Here is a 17,352-nt window from a genome sequence, read left to right as displayed (position 1 = left end):
CATCTAAACCCTAATATTAGAGATTACCTTAAACGTGAAACACAAGGTGGCATATCCCTTCCCCCCCAAAAATTGTAGTAGTAACTATTGTAATGCTGGATACGCTTTTTATCCATCTAAATGTCCAGTCCCTCTTGGAATCCTGCTAAGTTTTTAATCTCAATTATTTCCTGTGACAGTGAGTGCTACAGTCTGATTGCGAGTGTGGGGGGAAAACGTAATCATGGTTTTTATTCCCATTGCCCTCATCCTCACTTCCCCAGCCCCACTTATTGTTTACTTTCACTCTTTGCTTTGTGTTTCTAATTAGAGCAGGAGCTTTCGGGGCAGGGTTTGTGTGTGTATGTACAGCACCTGACACAATGGGGGCCTAAGCCCCAACAGGACCTTTCAGCCCTGCTGCTATACAGCTATTCATTACTACTAACGCAAGTTTTGAAACGTTCGGTTTTGAGATTAAAGCTGAGATTTGCAAAGCAACCTGCTTCTGGCCACCAAATTCCTATTCACTCAAATATAGATTAGGTATCTACCCCTCCCCCCAACCTTGCCAACTTTGGAAATCTCTGCGTATGTTCATATTCTAAGACTTTCAATGGGCAGTCAACTACCCAATCAAAATAAGAGCAAGATGTGGTGCCATATACAGTCAACACTGAAAGTCTCTTTGGCTTTTCCTGGAGTCCAGACCTTCAATACTATATCTTTAAACTGTCTCTGCTGAGCAGGATAGGACAGTCACTGATAAACTATTTCTACAGAGGACACTAATTAACCTGCTAAATGAGATTATCCCTTCTGAGCATGCACCAGAAAGCTAAATTAGCTAAAACACCATTCAAAAGAGATCCATAATTAGCCGCCTGCTGAGGGCACCATCAATGTTTTGGGTGACCTCTGCCTAATGAGGCTGTGCTTGCTCTGTGGGTTTTTTGTGGGGAGCTGGGTGGGCTCATTTCTGCTGCGATGCCGTTGTCCTCACATGGCATGCTATGTTGTGAACAGGCCACTTCACCTTGCTGGCCTCAAGGTTCTCTGGCTCAGTGAGTGTAGGAGAGGATTTACAAAGACAGAGAATGCTGAGGCCAGCAGCCCGCATGCAACCAACTCAGTTCCCAGTCAAAGATATACCCTGCCCCACCATGTCCCCCAAACATAGTGGTGAGATTGCAAAATAAGACAGAAGTCGGTGAATGACAATGTGATCGGTGTCCTACAGCATGCACCTATGTCCCTGCCTTCGTCTCTAGGCTCCAAACATTGGAGGTCTTTGGCCCTTACAGTTTACAGCCCTGATCCTGCAGCCACCGATGCTAATGGCAAAAACACCAGGGACTTCACTGAGAGAAGGGTCAGATCTGACATTAGATCAAAGCCCCAACAAAAATAACTCCATCATGCTGCATGAGGCATTAAGGAAGGTGAGTAGATCAGCGGCTAGAGCAGTAAATCGGTTGGAGCATAATAGATGTAGTCTTCTAGAAGCTCCATATTTCAGTACTTCCAAGGGCTGCAGTGTAATGAGCTTTTCTGGCTTTGGTTGGGTGTGTTTTGGTGGCTATCGAATAGGCATCTAAGTGCAGCGGTAGCGCATTTGGTTTCCACTGGATGCAACACATTTCACAGGTCCTGCATTGGGGAGGTCACTTACTATTTTCCAGATGGAGCGAACTGTCAGAGGGCTCTGTAGTTTTCAGGCAAGAGCCTGTGGTTGCAGCCCCCATCATGGCTTCGGTGGAAGAATTGCCCGTCGGCTGGAAAGTTCTAAGTAGCTCCAATGCGTTACTGCAACACGTGACATGAAAATTCCGGGCAGGTAGCTGGTGTTGAGATGGCATCTAGGTAATAAGTCGCTAAACACATTGGCAATATCTAGATTGAAGTGCACGTGTATTCACCTCCAAACTCGTGGTTAAGCGTGCCCAACTCTCCAGTAGAAGGAACATCATATTCATATTTCATGCTGCCATTCACTGGGCTAATGAATGAACAAATTCAAGCATTGGACAGGTGCAGTTGTGACAGTTTGCAGGAGCTGCTATCCTCCACAGGTGCAGTGTGGGGATAGTTCCTTACCTGGCTGGTTATCAAGGCTGGGTTCAGAAGATGGGATGGAGAAGGGACTCTGAATCTGGACTGCATGGGAACTTCAAAATCGAAGCTTTAAAATTGGACAGTGAGTGAAGGATGGATGAAGGCATTGGGCTGGGATTCAAGTGATCTGGGTCATTTCCCAGCTCTGCCAGGGAATACCTGGGCCCACCAACTGTGGGGAAGTCACTCAATCTGGTCCTCAGTTCCCCCAGTGTAAAATGATAATCTCTCATTTCTCTCTGCCTTCTCTAGGTAGGCTGTGAGCTTTTCAGGGACGGGCCTGCCTCATTCGGTACAGCGCCTCGCCCAAAAGGGCTCTAATCACAGGGAGGCTGTGGGGGCAGCACTGTAACCCTAATACATTTCCTGTCAGTTATTGTGGTGTTAGTTAAACTCTCTCTCAATGAACTAGGGGCACACACCAGTCTCTTTCTTCCAGCTGCCTGCCACAAAAATCATTTTTAATAAATTGGACTAAGCAACTAACCAGCAGCTCGTTGCTGGCTGCCAGATGAACAGATGGCCTACAATCATTGATATTGCAAAACTTCAGGAGTTCCTAATTCCCTAATCTATAAAACTGGGCCTGCAATCTGCCAGGCCTGGCCCAGAAGCGTTTGCTGGGGTGACGCCCACCCCAGCTGGGGATATTCCTCTGTAAAACTGACTTTTTCGACCAGCTGAAGAATTTGGCCCGGCTGATATTTCAATGTGAGCAGGGGGCCAGATCCGTGTGCTAGGGCCAGGCCAACAGATGCGTGGCCGTTGTGCATGATGCTAAAGAAAGGGACGGATGCTCCTCCAAAGTACCCCAAGGGAGGGCTGTTCAGTCTGATGGGAAGCTGAAGTTTCACTGCGTACCAGTCTTGATTCAAGGTACAGCGCAACGGATGCTGTGATGTATTAACGCTCAGCTGCCGCATGGCCGTTTTCAGCCATCCAGCTCAACGTGCTTTGCAGAGGCGGGCGGCAGCATTAGCTTCATTTTACAGATGGGAGAAACAGAGGAGCAAAGACGTGAAGTGACTTGCCCCCAAGTCAGCTAACAGGCCTGGGTCAGAGCCGGGCCCAGGGCCCATGACTCCTGAGTTCCTGTCCAGTGGCCCCTGCTGCTTCTCTGGAAAATCTACCCAGAAAAGCTGAACTTCCCGTGCTGTCAGCCCCCCCCCATGCCCCCCCATTGAACTTGCTGGGAAACCTGTCGGAGGAGATGCTGCAGGACCCTTGATTCCCAGTTGCTCCTAAGTGCGAGGTTAAACAGAGCCAGCGCCCCAGGCAAGTCCAAAGTGAATGACGTCATCCATAACAAAGCTCTTCCCTAAGGGGGCTTTCTGGGCTCTGCTGCAGATGCGCGTAGCCCTATTTAGCTGTCACTACAGTCAGATGTCTGAAAAGCCAAGAAAATCCAATAACCCACGTTCAGCGTCATTTTGTCCTTAAACCCCCAATCCCGTCCCAGAACTGTTGGGAGAGGTGGCACGAGGAGCTTATGATTGATGTCAACGGCTCAGTAAGCTGGTATTTCTGAATCCCGTCTCGCTGACCTCTTTAAGCGACATGTGGTGGTGTTTAGAAAACGCAGCGCACCATAGAGAGGGAGGAACCCCAAGAGGCTGCTAAATAGGAGCCCATCATGGATTTAGAGTCCGAAAGAAAAGCCCAGTGTTGGTGTCCCAATAGAAATGAATCCGCTCTCGTTAAGAGAAAGCATTGCTTAATTATGTAGGTCTAGTGAGGCCCCCTCAAACCCCGCCCCCCGGAAATAAACAAATCAACCAACTAACTAACTAACGAAACTCACCCCTGCTCCCTGAGAGTTTCTACCCTGAAAAGGGAAAAGCACCGGAGGCGCCGCGTTGGCTACAAAGAACGTGGCTTCCACTGGGGCTGTTGCTATTGTTTTTACTTGGCAGGTGTTCAGCTGCGAGGCGATGGGTAGCAGCAGCCAGGTGCTAGTGCCCCAAAGAAAGAGGTGCTGGAGCTCCTCCGTTGGTGCCCTGCGGCCACTAGGCTGGGTTGACTGACTCGTGGGCAGCAGGGGTCCCTATCCTCCCGCCAGGCCTGTGACAAGGTAAAGGGCCTACGGTACTGCTCATGGGGGGATGAGGGTGCAATGAAGTGGGGAGCCTAGTCCCCCTCCCTTGGCTGGCTCTGAGCGGAGATCCGGCAGCCGCCACCTCCCATCCCGGCCATGCCTGAGACAGCAGCACGAGCCGGCCTCTCGCACAGAAGGTAACAGGCTGGGGCACCTGCATGCCCTGCATATGGGGAAGCCCCTGCCAGTGCTGCAGGCTGGGAAGGGGAGGCCCCAACATTTCCCCAGCCCCGAGCTCCCGCCTGTAACCTCCTGAGTGGGCAGTGGGTCCCCGGCTGCAGGGCTGCCATGTCAGGCACGGCCAGAAGAGATGATGCAGGCTTCTGGGTCTTCCCTCAGAGCTGGCCAGGCGAGCCTGGGCCCCTTGCCCTCTCCCCCCAACATTGCACCCCCGTCAGAAGCACTGGCGCTCCAGGCTGGCTCTCAGAAAAAAAGTGCCTCATCAAAACGAGAGCAAGAAAGGACTTGGGACTAGCAGAGCCTAGAAGATGGTCCTGTAAGGCAAGCCCTGATGGCCTTATAAAATGGATAGAAGTTAAAAAGCTGAAACCAACTGTCATGATATTTGTGATGCCTAGGAAAGGGTTAAGCTGCTAACAGCAGTGTCATGCCCTCCAGGTCACTAATGAGAGTTTGCCCTAGTGCTGTGATATTGATAAATTGATTGGTCTAGAAGAGCATGGGTGGTGGCTTGGCTATTGTCCCTGGACTGCAGTGGAATTCTCCTTCCCTGCTCGCTGGTGAATTACTCCCTTAGTCAGCATACAAGTCCTTTATTATTTTTCAAGTCCCTGGAATACTTTTAACAGGGGACATGGTGCCCAAAGAGACAGATGCTATGGCCGGGAAGGAGCATCCAATGAGCAGCACAGATTGGCCCAATATTGTCCCTTTTGGACTCCATTTCTGCCCCAGCAAAGATCGTGCATGTGGTGCCTTCCCCGCTGTTGTCATGAAAAGAACGGCCCAAGTGAGGCACGGGCCAGCTGTTTCTGAACGTCATCGTTTCTCTTAAACTTTATGTGGAAATTTTGAACATCAATTTAAAAAAAAGTCAGGATGTCCAGCGAAAATGTTCTTGGGAATTAAGTTCGGGATGCTGAGCAGCAACCAGACTGAGAACCTTATGCAGAGATTGCAGCAGGAGGTGTCACTGTTAGGCCAGAGAAAACAGCACAGTGAGCATTGTGTGGGTAGTGAGAGGCAGGGTGATAACACAGCCTGAGCCCCATGACGGAGCAAGAAACCCCCATCTTTTCCAGCCAGCCCGCACCTGAGAAGCCCCAGTCCTCCCAGCAGCAGCACAAGCCTGACTTGCCAGGCCAATATAATTCAATATAATTGTGGGGAGGGATAGCTCAGTGGTTTGAGCATTGGCCTGCTAAACCCAGGGTTGTGAGTTCAATCCTTGAGGGGACCATTTAGGGATCTGGGGCAAAATCAGTACTTGGTCCTGCTAGTGAAGGCAAGGGGGCTGGACTTGGGGCAAAATCAGTACTTGGTCCTGCTAGTGAAGGCAAGGGGGCTGGACTTGATGATCTTTCAAGGTCCCTTCCAGTTCTAGGAGACAGGATATCTCCATTAATCTAATCAAGTAGAGTGACCCCTGCTGGCTTTAGTTCTTACAGCAGCAGGCTTGCTAGCCCCTCTCTGCTCCCCTTTCATTGTGTGCATTGACCATCAACGCCAAACTGAACCAGTCTAAGGCGTGTAGCCTGGTTTTTCTGAGAGCTGAGCCACAGTTTTGCTGCCTATAAAAACACAGCTCGTACTGCAGGTTGTAGGCAGACTTTGGTTCCCATCAGCTGAGCCTGCACTGGTCAAATGAGCAGCGACTCCCCAGGAACTTACCTAAAGTTCTTTTGATTTGACATGCAGAGGATGGAGCCCGCAAAGGACTTTGTCAATAACAGACGTATAGTACCTGCCAACAGCAACTACCCTGGCGCCCATATTGATTTGGAGCGGGAAATGTATTGCCCTTGACGAGAAAGCACGGGCTGCTGGAGAACGGTCAAGAGCCATTAATAGCATAGTGCGCACACACACTCTCACTCTCTCTCTCTCTCTCTGTCCTGTCCCTATGCATGCTGACTCACATTACCAGCATGTGTGTGTAGCGTCCCTCTCTTACACGCGCTCTCTGTTGAAACAGCAGCACATGGGTTAACGTCTTGCCTTCCTTTACCTCTGCATTGAGCCCTTACTAATTTTAGTGCCGCTTTTTCATGGGTTTGTGCAGACGCGTTGCTCGTGAAAGGGGCCAGTCTGGTGCGCGGGCTCTGCTTCACTCCGGCACAGGCACCCGCAGAAGGCCTGTAGCACCCCACTCTCCTGCCTACATGGCGCGGCACTGACCTGGGGGGGGTCACCTGAACTAGTGCTGTCTCCATGGCCCATTGTCCTTGGCATCGCTTCTCAGCTTCTCCCCACATGTCCGGCAAAAGCGGGGGGGAGAGGGGGGCGCCTTAGTGCCAAATGTTGTGAACACTGTGATGTGACTGATCTGGCACCTCAGCCGACATGGCAATAGAGGGCTAATGTAGTGTATAGGAAGTGGGTGGTATCCCTTTAAATAGTTTGGGAGCGTCCGAGTGGGTCTCCCCACCTTCCATTGCAGACACCCCCAGACCCTAACGAAGCAGCGGTGTCGCTCGGCCACCTATGCAGCTTTGTGCAGGGCTGGTAAAACTGGAACCCAGCTGTGTCCATGTGGCATCGTCGCTGCGCAAAGACGCCAAAGCTTGATAGCGCCACCTAGTGGCCAGGTTGAAGAGCGGGCAGTTAGAGAAGAGGCCAGAGACGGGAGCATGTGAAAGTGTGACAGCCGGCAACTGCTCACAGGCGACAACGAGCCAGGGCCGGCTCTGGCTTTTTTGCCGCCCTAGGCAAAAAAGCCACCCGCCGCCGCCCCCCCCCCCCCACCCATTGCGGCAGGGGAGGGCGCCGAGCCCAGCCACGGGCCCGCAATCCCTGACCGGCCGGAGCGCTGGGGGGAGGGTGGAGAGCCCCCGGCGGCCAGAGCGCCGGGAGCAGGGCGGAGAGCCCGGCCGGGGCCCGCTCTCCCCGACTGGCCAGAGCGCCGGGGGGAGAGCTGCGAGCCCTGCCGGGGCCCCGCCGTGCCGCCCCCCTCCAGGCACCGCCCCAAGCACATGCTTGGTGGGCTGGTGCCTGGAGCCGGCCCTGCAACGAGCACACCACCAGCCACATTCCAGCACTGCCAAGATGGAGACTCTGTTGTGGGACATGCTGGGCAAACACGTAGCAAGAGCCAGGCCGGACAAAGGGGAAACAGAAACACTGAGCCAGAAGGGCCTTGCCCAAGGTCACCCAGCATGGAACCCAGGTGTCCTGACACCCAATCCAGTGCCCAGCGACTGGTTCTCAACGAAAATGTAACTCTGGAGCATTGGGAGCGCTTAGTCTCCTCCTCTGCCATCTCCTCCAGCCAGCCCTGCCGCTGATCCGTCAGCTTGCTGCGCTCAAGGCCCCGCTGATTTCGGCCGGCTCCACCTTGAACTAAAATGCTTGGCCTGGAACGGAGTAACACAAAGCATGGCCCATACCATCGAGCAGTATAATGCTAGACCAGTCCTCAGTCACGGCTTGGCCAGCTGGGGTAGTGCACATGTTGGTTCACTGCAAAGGGGTTGGGCAGGGCAAGTGTTACGCCTGCCTCCACTGCATAAGCAATAGCCAAGCTCTCCCCCTCCCAGCTCCTCAGCCAATCTGGCTCTCCTCCCCCCGCTCAGCCTCCCCACCCCCCACAACCCGGTTCTTTGTCCCAGGCTCTTTGCCAAGCGAGTCCCAGTCACCTTTGAGCTCAGACTGACTGATCTAGTGGCCCCCTCCCCGACCTTAAAAAAATCTATGACTCCTTGGCCTCCCAATTCCCAGTCGCCAGTCTCCTTGCCCAATCGCCACTCCCCCCCGCCCCCGGCAAACGCCCAGTCTCCCCCTGCAGCCCACCCCAGGCTCCTTGTTCCAATCGAATTCCGCCCCGTGGCCCCCGCCGGCTGGCTCTGCGTTCAAATCAGGCAGCTGTCTCCTGAACACGCTGGGCGTCAGCGGAGGGAAGCACAGTTCACATCAGCGACACGGGCCCTGCTCTCAGCTTTGGTGCCCAACCCTGGCTTGGTCCACAGCCACCCAGTGCTGCAAAGGCCGGGAAAGTCCTGCTCAGCCCTGGACAGACTCTTCTGTGTTTAGCCGCAAAGCGCTGTTAAGTTACAAGTAACTAGTCCTTGTGCCACGGCACGGTGCACTAGAGCTTTTCAAAGGATTTTTTTTTTTAACAGGGTCAAAACAATGTGTTTTTTCACTCGCCTCCATCTTGGAAACAGCTGGACCATTTGGGCTGAACTTTTGCAAAACAATTCAGCCTGAGGCAGGCGCCCAGCCAGCATGGCAACATTTCCGCCCAAACAGCTAAAATTTGGCAACGTTATAAGTAACTGAAAACACGGTGTGGTATCAGGCAACCTTACTAAGAAGCAGTAGCTGCCAGGCTGGCCTATAATACAAACCGCTGAGCCAAGGGGTAATTCACCATAAGCATACACTTACCGTCTGTACGATGTGCTAGAAGTAGGGTACTGACTGTGTACGTGCCGGGATGTGTTTTGTGCTTGGTTCATGACCACTGTTGTGTTGCAGCTGAATGCAATTGGCGGGTCTAATGCAGCAGAGATGTGCTAAACTGCATGCTACTGAACGCATTAATATGCTCCTAGACGCTGGCTTGCTCACTGCCTGGGCCTGGCTACTGACCACAGTGGTGACATGGACCAGACAGTAACTGGGAAAGCGCTACTGAGTCTAACCAAAAATACACCCGTGAGCTCAGCTGGTGTCTTTAGAAATGAGGCTACCATCACAGCAAGGTAAGGGAGCGAAAGAACGAAACTAGTGTAATAGGATACTGGGCCCTTGTGTAGCAGCTTTTAGCCCAGGCTTTCAACGTCATTAATATTATCGGTTCTACTGCAACTTACACCCGAAAAGCTCCAAGCATGTAAACAAACAAACCAACCCCTGAGTGAATTAAGACGTGTAACACCCCTGGAAGGTTGGTAAATAGCCCTGTTTTACAGCTGGGAACCTGACGAGGGGAAGTGACTTGCTCTGGGTTAAAGAGGACGCCCTAGTTCTAGCTACTAGCCCATACTCTCTTCCAGCACGCAGCATCGAACCCAGAAGTCTCGAATCCCAGGCGTCTATTCTAGACCATCGTGCAGGGGTGGCCAACCAGTGGCTCCACAACCACATGCAGCTCTTCAGAAGTTAATATGCGGCTCCTTGTCTAGGCACCGACTTCGGGGCTGGAGCTACAGGTGCCAACTTTCCAATGTCCCGGGGGCGGGGGTGCTCACTGCTCAACCCCTGGCTCTGCCACAGGCCCTGCCCCCACTCCACCCCTTCCCACCCCGTCCCGTGAGCCTGCCGTGCCCTCACTCCTCCCCCTCACCCCCAGAGCCTCCTGCATGCCACAAAACCGCTGAGCAGTGGGCGGGAGGCGCTGGGAGCGGGGGATGGGGGGACTGATGGGGGGCTGCTGATGTATTACTGTGGCTCTTTGGCAATGTACATTGGTAAATTCCGGCTCCTTCTCCGGCTCAGGTTGGCCCCCCCTGGCCTAGAGCATCAATACCAGACTTTCACACGTCTTACACGACTGCTCTGCTCCATTTAGCTGGGTGGGATTATTTCAGTTTTTGTTTCACGGTAATTAAAACAGTGGCCGTGTTAGTTACTTTAATTCTTAGCCGTTTAGCTACCTGGATTTTCAGAGGGGTTTACATTTTTAAAAAATTTGTAATCCGCCATCATTTCTGTTACTGCTCCGCGTCTCATTTTAATACATTTAAAACATGTAGTGTAGCCATTTCATTCTGCTGGCGAGGTGGCCCGCTCGGCTCCACGCAGGTGCCAGCAATAAGCCTGGCCCTGGTGCTGAACCAGAACGCCCACTCTTGCACCAGTTGCGTGAAGGGCACAGTGGAAAAGCCGGCAGTGGGACTAGATTTTTTTGGTTTAATAACTCAGCAAATACTAACCAGGAAATCTTGTGCAAACGTAGCCAGCAAAGCCTGAGGGATGATCACTGTGTCTGAGTGATACAGTAACGCCTGTAGTGCACCGTGTTATTCTAGCGAGCAGCTCTTGGGTTCCCTGCTCCCTTAGGGACACAATTAAGGCACCAGTCTTTAGGCAAAGGTAACTATGGTAGCCAAACATTAGCTGTAACTCTCAGCGGCTGTCAGTAGAAAAAAGCCTGGTCAAGAACTAATGAGCCAGCAGCATCAGCATCAGACCCCGTTATCCCGCACAGAGGGCATTGGCGTGATCAGCACGGGCGCCAGGGACACAGGCTCGCTCGCGTTCAGCTTAGCTCAGTACCAAACCGTTAGCCAGCCAAATCCTCTGGGGTGGGGTGGGGTGGGGAAAAGACGGTCTCATTATCCCGCTCGGCACTGTGTCTGAGGCAGCTGGCCTGGCTGTACATTAATAGATTACACTGAGGATTTGAGATTGTTAACAGGGACGAGAGCTTTAGCTGGATCCATTCTGGTAAAAGGCCACTGAGTCGCGCCCAGCCAGCGGAGGACGCAGCCTTTAGGAGGGACCTGTACTTTTTCCCCTCCCGGTTACACATTTTCTTACAAGGTAGGTGGCTGATTTGATGTGTTTATTTGAAAAGCGGCACTACAACTGCTTTGGCAGGGGAGGGGAGATGGGGGGAGGAATTATTCCCCCCCCCTACTCCCTCCAGGGGAAGCTGGATGAGAGATTAAATCAAAGCCGCCTTGTATGCCTTGCTATTGATTTGCCGGCATCTCTTTGTAACAACAGCAGCGACACACGTCGCCTGCTCGCTGGCACCGGAGGGGAGCTTGCGGCTGCGGCGTGGTGAAAAGTCTAGGGAGATGGGAATCGCCCCGCACAAGCGGCCCTTTGCAGCTGCTGTCTGGGGCTAGCGGCTCAGTCTCGGTCACGCTGCGTTGCCATTTTTTTTAAAAAGCAGGGGCCTTCGCACCGTTCAGCCGGGGAAGCTCTGTTGGGGGATGGGGGGTGGTTAAAGTTAGCCATGTGCGGCCTCTCAATGATGCTCTGTTGGGATCCCTGCGGCGGGTGGATGTTTTTGAGGGGACTGTTGGCGTTTACTGTCACGGTAGATGAACGTGATCGGCGAGAAGAGCTCTGTGTATGCCCAAAAGCTTGTCTTGCTCACCCACAGAAGTTGGTCCAATAAAAGCAGTTACCTCACCCATCTTGTCTGGCTCATCAGCAGGGAAGTCAGTCTCAGGGCCAAAACAGCCGCCGAATATTGTAAGTGAGCCGCTGAGGCTAAGTTGATGGCAGCGCTCGCCTTCTGGCTGTACGGGGGCGAGCGTGTGTGGCGTTGAGGGGTCAGGGTCAGCTGGCAGCTAGACGTGGGGAGAAAGTGAGTGTGTGTGTGTCATGGTGAGCGCACACCTCATGCTGCTGCATCCATGCAGCACAGTTAAGACTGACGACCCCCCCCCCCAAAGGCCGTGGCCGCCCCCCCCTAGAGAATGCAGGGGGTGGGCTGAACAGTGTGACAAGGGCGGTGGCTTCTGCGCCGGGTTGCTTTAGGTCTTTGGGGGCAAGTGCCACATACAAGCGACTGGGTTTCGAAGCAGACCAGAGGCAGATGGACAAATATGACTGAGCACCAGGGCTGCCTCAGGTTAGGGGAGGAGCAGAATGGAGCTGATGGGTCTGACCACCTACAAAACCCCGCTCTGATGAAGTCCCTCCTGCCCGCTACCCCCTCGCAGGCCGGCGGCTCGCTCTCCTTTAAGGTGCCTGTATCCCAATGCGCTTTGGCGTACTGACTCTTAGCCCGGGGGTGAGCTCTGCGACCCCCCCGAATGGTTTATTGGAACTGGCGTTGGAGGCTTTGCTGCCCAAGTGCCCTCCTGCTCTAGCAGCATGAATGGTTTCTTTACATTACATTACATTACATGCTGCTTTCCCACCCAGAGGGACACACCAGGACGAGGGTTAGATCGAACTAGCTGGGTACCACCCTGCCCCCGCCATTGACCAGTACAGCTCGGTTTGACAGCAAAGTGCAGCAGGGCCCACTGGGGACAACCAGCCCTTGAAGCTGAGGTCTTAGCCAGAGGGGCCTGGCCCAAAGAAAAGTTAGCATCTTAGGTCAGGTGGTTGGGTCTTCTGGTCCCTTCCTCAGACGTGAAACAACTTTGCTTATCATGGACTTATTGTGGTATTTGGTGCCAGGACTTCCAGGGTCTCAACTGGACTCCGTTATGGCCTTGCTGCGTAACCTTAGGCCAGGTCAATGCTCCGTGCCTCGGTTTCCCCCGCTGTGAAATAGGGACGATAATACTTCCGTCCTCCTCTTTGCAAAGAGCTAGAGGTGCCAGCTGCAGCATGAGAGCAGAGACAGCCATTGCAGTGTACATTTCCTTTGGCTTTCGGCTCTGATGTTTCTTCCTTCTCCCCCCTTTCTGATTGTTTCCCTTCCTCTCTCTCCTTTAAATTCTTTTCCTCTCCGCAGTCCTTCCCATTCTCTTCTCAACCTCTCCAGTCTATCACTGCCCACCGTTAAGCACGTGTCTAGTGGTGTTAGCTGGCAAGGGGCAGTAGCTGTTGGAAACCTGACCAGCGCTGGCTGTTCAGGTGGCAGGGATCGCCCTGAGACAGATCACTACGCTGCTCAGTGGGGGACAATCCTGCCAGGCCCCCTCAAGCCTATGAACCCAACTGCAACAGCCCGCAGTGAACCCTCAGTGCATCTCGACCCCAAACCAAACCACGGCCCCGACTCCGATCTCTCCTACATCCGTGTAAAACAGGAGTAACTCATTGGCTGCCTGGGAGTGGGCCTGATCTCCGCCCTTCTCCCCCGCTGTTGTGCAAGGGTCAATGACTTCTTAGTGAAGGCAAAATTTGTCTTGGTCTGTTTACTCAGGGACTGCGTCCCACCTGCTCCCCCTTCTGACAACCTTTCAGCCCCGATAATGTATTCCCCAGCCATCAAACACGCTGCGTTTAGAGTGTCCAAGTGGTTACATGCCACACTCCACCTAAGGGCATCAGAGAATCTAAATCGCAATCAAAGCTGACCTGGTTCTCCCGGTTACTTATTTGAATGCTAATGCTTCTGGCAGCGTATGCAAAGCACAAAACCTGCTAGCCCACACTATAAAATGAGAAGCTGTTGTGTTATTTATGCCACTGCTTAGCTCTGACTTTGGCGGACTAGGACCTGTGCAAAGGTAGGTGTGGGGCTGCTATTGCGATGCGGAGACAAATGCAATAGCAGGTGGGCAGCGGACAGACACTTTTACAATAAGGGCTGGATTGTGAGAAGGGCAGCGTCTTCCCAGGCCGGTGCACTTTGTACCTGCAAGGTTGTATTTAGAATTGAATTGCAGGAGCAGCTCTGGTGGTTTGCACCTCTACCCAATGCAGGGAGAAGGGCAAATAGTCCATTTGGTGCCTGCGCGTTCATTGCTGCAGGCACAGACTGCACCTGTGAACAGGGAGGCTGGGCTTCAGTCCCCTGAAATTGTACCTCTACAGGTATCCCAGATTCCCCAGCAGCTCCTGGAACCTTTAATTTTGAGGTGGAAGGAGAAATGGGAACTGGACTTGGAAGGAGCTGGTGCGGGGGAGCGTGAACAAGATGACTCAGGAAATTGGTATTTGTAAAGGCGCTTTTCACCTTTAGTTCACCGGCTAGGACTCAGGCTTGGCTGGCGTTAGACAAAGTTGTTCTCCTCTGGTGGCTGTTTGGTATTGGCTTGGAAGGATTCGATTGTTATCAGTAAATATGGATAAACATCAATTTCACACACACACAACATATTTCCATCCATGAGGATGGAAATGTACCAAAAGGCAAGGTAAGAAAAATGCCCCTTTCAATCTGTGCCCAATTTAATATAAATGTCACCGCGGCAGGCTTGTGAGATGGGGTTCAGAGCTTTCACACCAAGGGACTCCCTGCTTAGTAAAATGGTACAAACCGGATCATTCTGTTCATTGTGCTACCAATGGGCCAGATCCGCAGTTGATGTAAATTACTGCAGCTCTACTCAAGTCAATGTTGCTTGCCTGACTGACAGCAGCTGGGGGTCTGGCCCAGCGTTTGCAACCGTAGGCCAGATTCGGATCTCTTTCCTTGTGCTGAATAGCACCTTACGCCATCAGAAGTCCCACTGACTTCAGTGAGGCTATTTGTAATGTGTGACTCAGGCTAAGGGTACCAGAATCTGGCCCTTAACGTCCTGTTAGATCCAGGAGGAATCTCTGAACGATCCCTTGCATGCGCTGCAGGAAAGCAATGCTTTGTTCCCTTTGGGGCTTCAAAAGGGCCTCAGGGGCTTGTGATGCAGCAGGAGAACTCTAGGTGAGGCAGACAGCAAACTAACTAACCCGCGACGTTTTATAGCAACAAACTCGATGGGTTCCACCTCTATGTTGGAATCAGGCCCCTGAGAGACAAGGACCCAGATCCTGGAAGGTATTTAAGAGCCCCCACTCCCATTGAAATTAATGGGGGAGAGGTGTTCAAATACCTGTGAGGGCCTGGGCCAAAGTGACACAGGAACTCTGTGGATGAACTAGGCGTAAGCCCCAGGCCTACCCCCATCCATGGGACTATCCTTCCTCCAGCCTACCTGCCCTGTTCGAGATTAGACAATAGGAAGCTGTGCTCAGCTGCATTTGCCAACAGCCAGTTGTTAGAATGGCTTATGCTGTCTCCGGTGGTTGTACCTCCTCTGTGTCCACTGGCAGATTAGCCCTATGCCAAGGGAATCTCAATCTTGGCTCGGAGATTGAGCCAGCATTCTTTCCTCTGACCCAGGGCCTCTCCCCAGCTGTCTGAAAGCCCCTCACACAAAATTTGTCTTCCCTCTCGTATCCAGACTTAGCAGGTATCTGCATATGTAGCACCAGCGACTTGCCTAAATCAGAACATTGGTGGGTCTCTCCCAGGTGTCCAAAAGGAACCTTCCCCAGGCTCATTCAGTAAGAATTGTGTTTGGTTTGTCTCCCCTCGAAGGCACTCGTTGCCTCTCTCTTCATGAACCCTTTGCCTTCCCCCATCTGAATCCCAGGCTGCTTATAGTCACATGCCGCTTGTAAGTGTTGTCCTAATGTCTGAGATAAGTACACTTGGATCTTCTCTGACCATGAGACACACAATGCCAGGAGATTCTCAGTCCGCAGGATCCGGGCCTGGTTTCACACAGGGAAGGCAGGATTCGGAACAAAGGGGCTGTGGTTAGCAAGTACCATGTGTCCGACCCACTTTGGAGCTTAGCCCGCTGTTACACCACTCCTCAAAGGCAGATATTTACATCAAGGCTAAATCCTTCATTTCCATCGGTCAGGAACAGCTGCCAGCTCCCCCGCCCCATGCCGCACTCAAAAGGATTTGTTAGTCAAATGATAATGCCGTATGATGCACTATGCAAATTGCAGAGGGGAGGGGGAACAACGCAGGGGAGAATTACTTTCAAATGAACACACGAGCCCGACCTAGTTCCTTAGCGGTAGCCTCAGATTGAGCAGCAGCCATCCTTGCTGCATGGGAGGGACCCCTAGTACGATGCAGTTGCATCGTAGAAAGAAGAGCGAAGGGCAACAGCTGTCAAACGATGGTGTGACTCTGGGCTACGAAGGCCTTCTCCCATGTTTAGAGAGGTGGGGCTGGGTGGCAGTGAAGGAGCTGCAAACAATGAGCCCCTGGTAAAGGTCTGGAAGGACATCTAAGGGCTATGGCAGGAGCAGATTTTGGGGGGGGGAGGATCAGTGCCAGGGACCACGATGAAGGGTAGCCAAAGCTCAGCTTCCTGGCATGACCTCGCTGACCATCTGCAACCCCCAGTGGTGACGACAGCCCGAGTCCGTGGCGCACGCACGGTGAATATGCCGAAGGGGGGATTCTGCATCAGCAGATCCTAAGCCCCAGGTTGTGAGTTCATTTTGTTTGAACTCTTGTGGCAGGGCTACGTGTGGAGCCACCATTACCGGGTAACCCTCATGCCCACTACACCCAACAGGCCCCGGGCAAAGGGGCGGGTTGCCCCGAAAGCCTTGACGCGTTCTCGCTAAGCCACTTGATCTGTGAACGCCAGGGCAGGGTCTTTTCCAGCAACTAGAGATGCCTGTAGGAAAGCTCATTTCCAAGGGCCGTCCAGCACTGACGTGTTCAGCCAGGAAGGGCTAGAGCCAGAGGGAACGAGCTACAACAAACGCACCTGAGGAGGAATGGGCTTTGGGAGTGTTAACGAGCGCAAATTTGCCTTTGTTTTTCAGCCCAGGTTGCTTCCCCATTAAGAAGGACGTTCGCTAAGACCTGCCACCATGGATGAATGGGACCTCCCACAGTGGAAGAAGGAAGTAGACAGCCTGAAATACCAACTGGCTTACAAGAGGGAAATGTCTTCTAAAACAATACCTGAGTGAGTCAATGCTTTCCCCGGCCCCTTCTGGCGGCCGTTCAGTAGCCCACATGGAACAAAGTGGTGGGTCTCAGACCAAGGCCTAGTGGCTATACGCCCTCATCTCAAACAGCCAGTTTGGACCACATGGATATAAATTGGTGTAGCTCCAATGGAGCCAGGCTGATATGCACCAGCTCAGGATCTTGCTCTCTCTGTCAGCAGCCTCAGCAGAAATGCTAAGGATGAGCTAGACACTGAGACAGGAAAACCCCTCTAGGTGCGCCGCACGGTTGGGAGGAGTGAGGTGCATTGGCAGGCCCTGTGGGAAGTGGGCCCTGCTGCTGGCCCTGAATAGGACGGCAGATTCTAGGGTCTCGACTCTAGCGCCCTTTGCCAGAAATAAATCGGCATCAAGAATACTTGGGCCCAGATCTTCCACAATACTTAGGACCTTTGAAATCAATTGCAGTTAAGCACCTAATTACCTCAGAGAATCTAGGCGTAAATTCCTAACCTTAGCTACACAACTGTCTCTGCCCCACCAGCAGCACCACCGATACCGAGGGAGGACGGCAGAGCCAAAAGCATTCAGCATGGCCAGTTTTCTCCAGCACCCATTATCGTCATAGGATCTAAGCACTGATACATAGAGAGAAGTGTGTTGTGTGTCCAATCTTCCAGGAAGCCTAAGCACTGGGGTTCCAGGCCAGCAGG

The 17,352-nt window shown here is 52.7% G+C and overlaps 1 protein-coding gene across 1 annotated transcript in view; it reads left to right on the top strand.

Moving 5' to 3' along the window:
• Positions 1-10,687: 10,687 nt before the first annotated feature.
• Positions 10,688-17,352, top strand: part of GNG13 (G protein subunit gamma 13) — an 8,162-nt gene continuing 1,497 nt past the window's right edge. The window contains exons 1-2 of the mRNA XM_024212476.2: positions 10,688-10,855; positions 16,511-16,656. Coding sequence (XP_024068244.1) covers positions 16,559-16,656 — 98 coding nt within the window. The 5' untranslated portion in view covers positions 10,688-10,855; positions 16,511-16,558. The remainder of the gene's footprint in view (positions 10,856-16,510; positions 16,657-17,352) is intronic.

Source organism: Terrapene carolina, unplaced genomic scaffold (genome assembly GCF_002925995.2).
Source record: "Terrapene carolina triunguis isolate 2854851 unplaced genomic scaffold, T_m_triunguis-2.0 Scaffold93, whole genome shotgun sequence".
In the NCBI taxonomy this organism is placed as follows: domain Eukaryota; kingdom Metazoa; phylum Chordata; order Testudines; family Emydidae; genus Terrapene; species Terrapene triunguis.
Note: the sequence above shows the minus strand (reverse complement) of the source record. Positions and strands in the feature narration are given on the sequence as shown.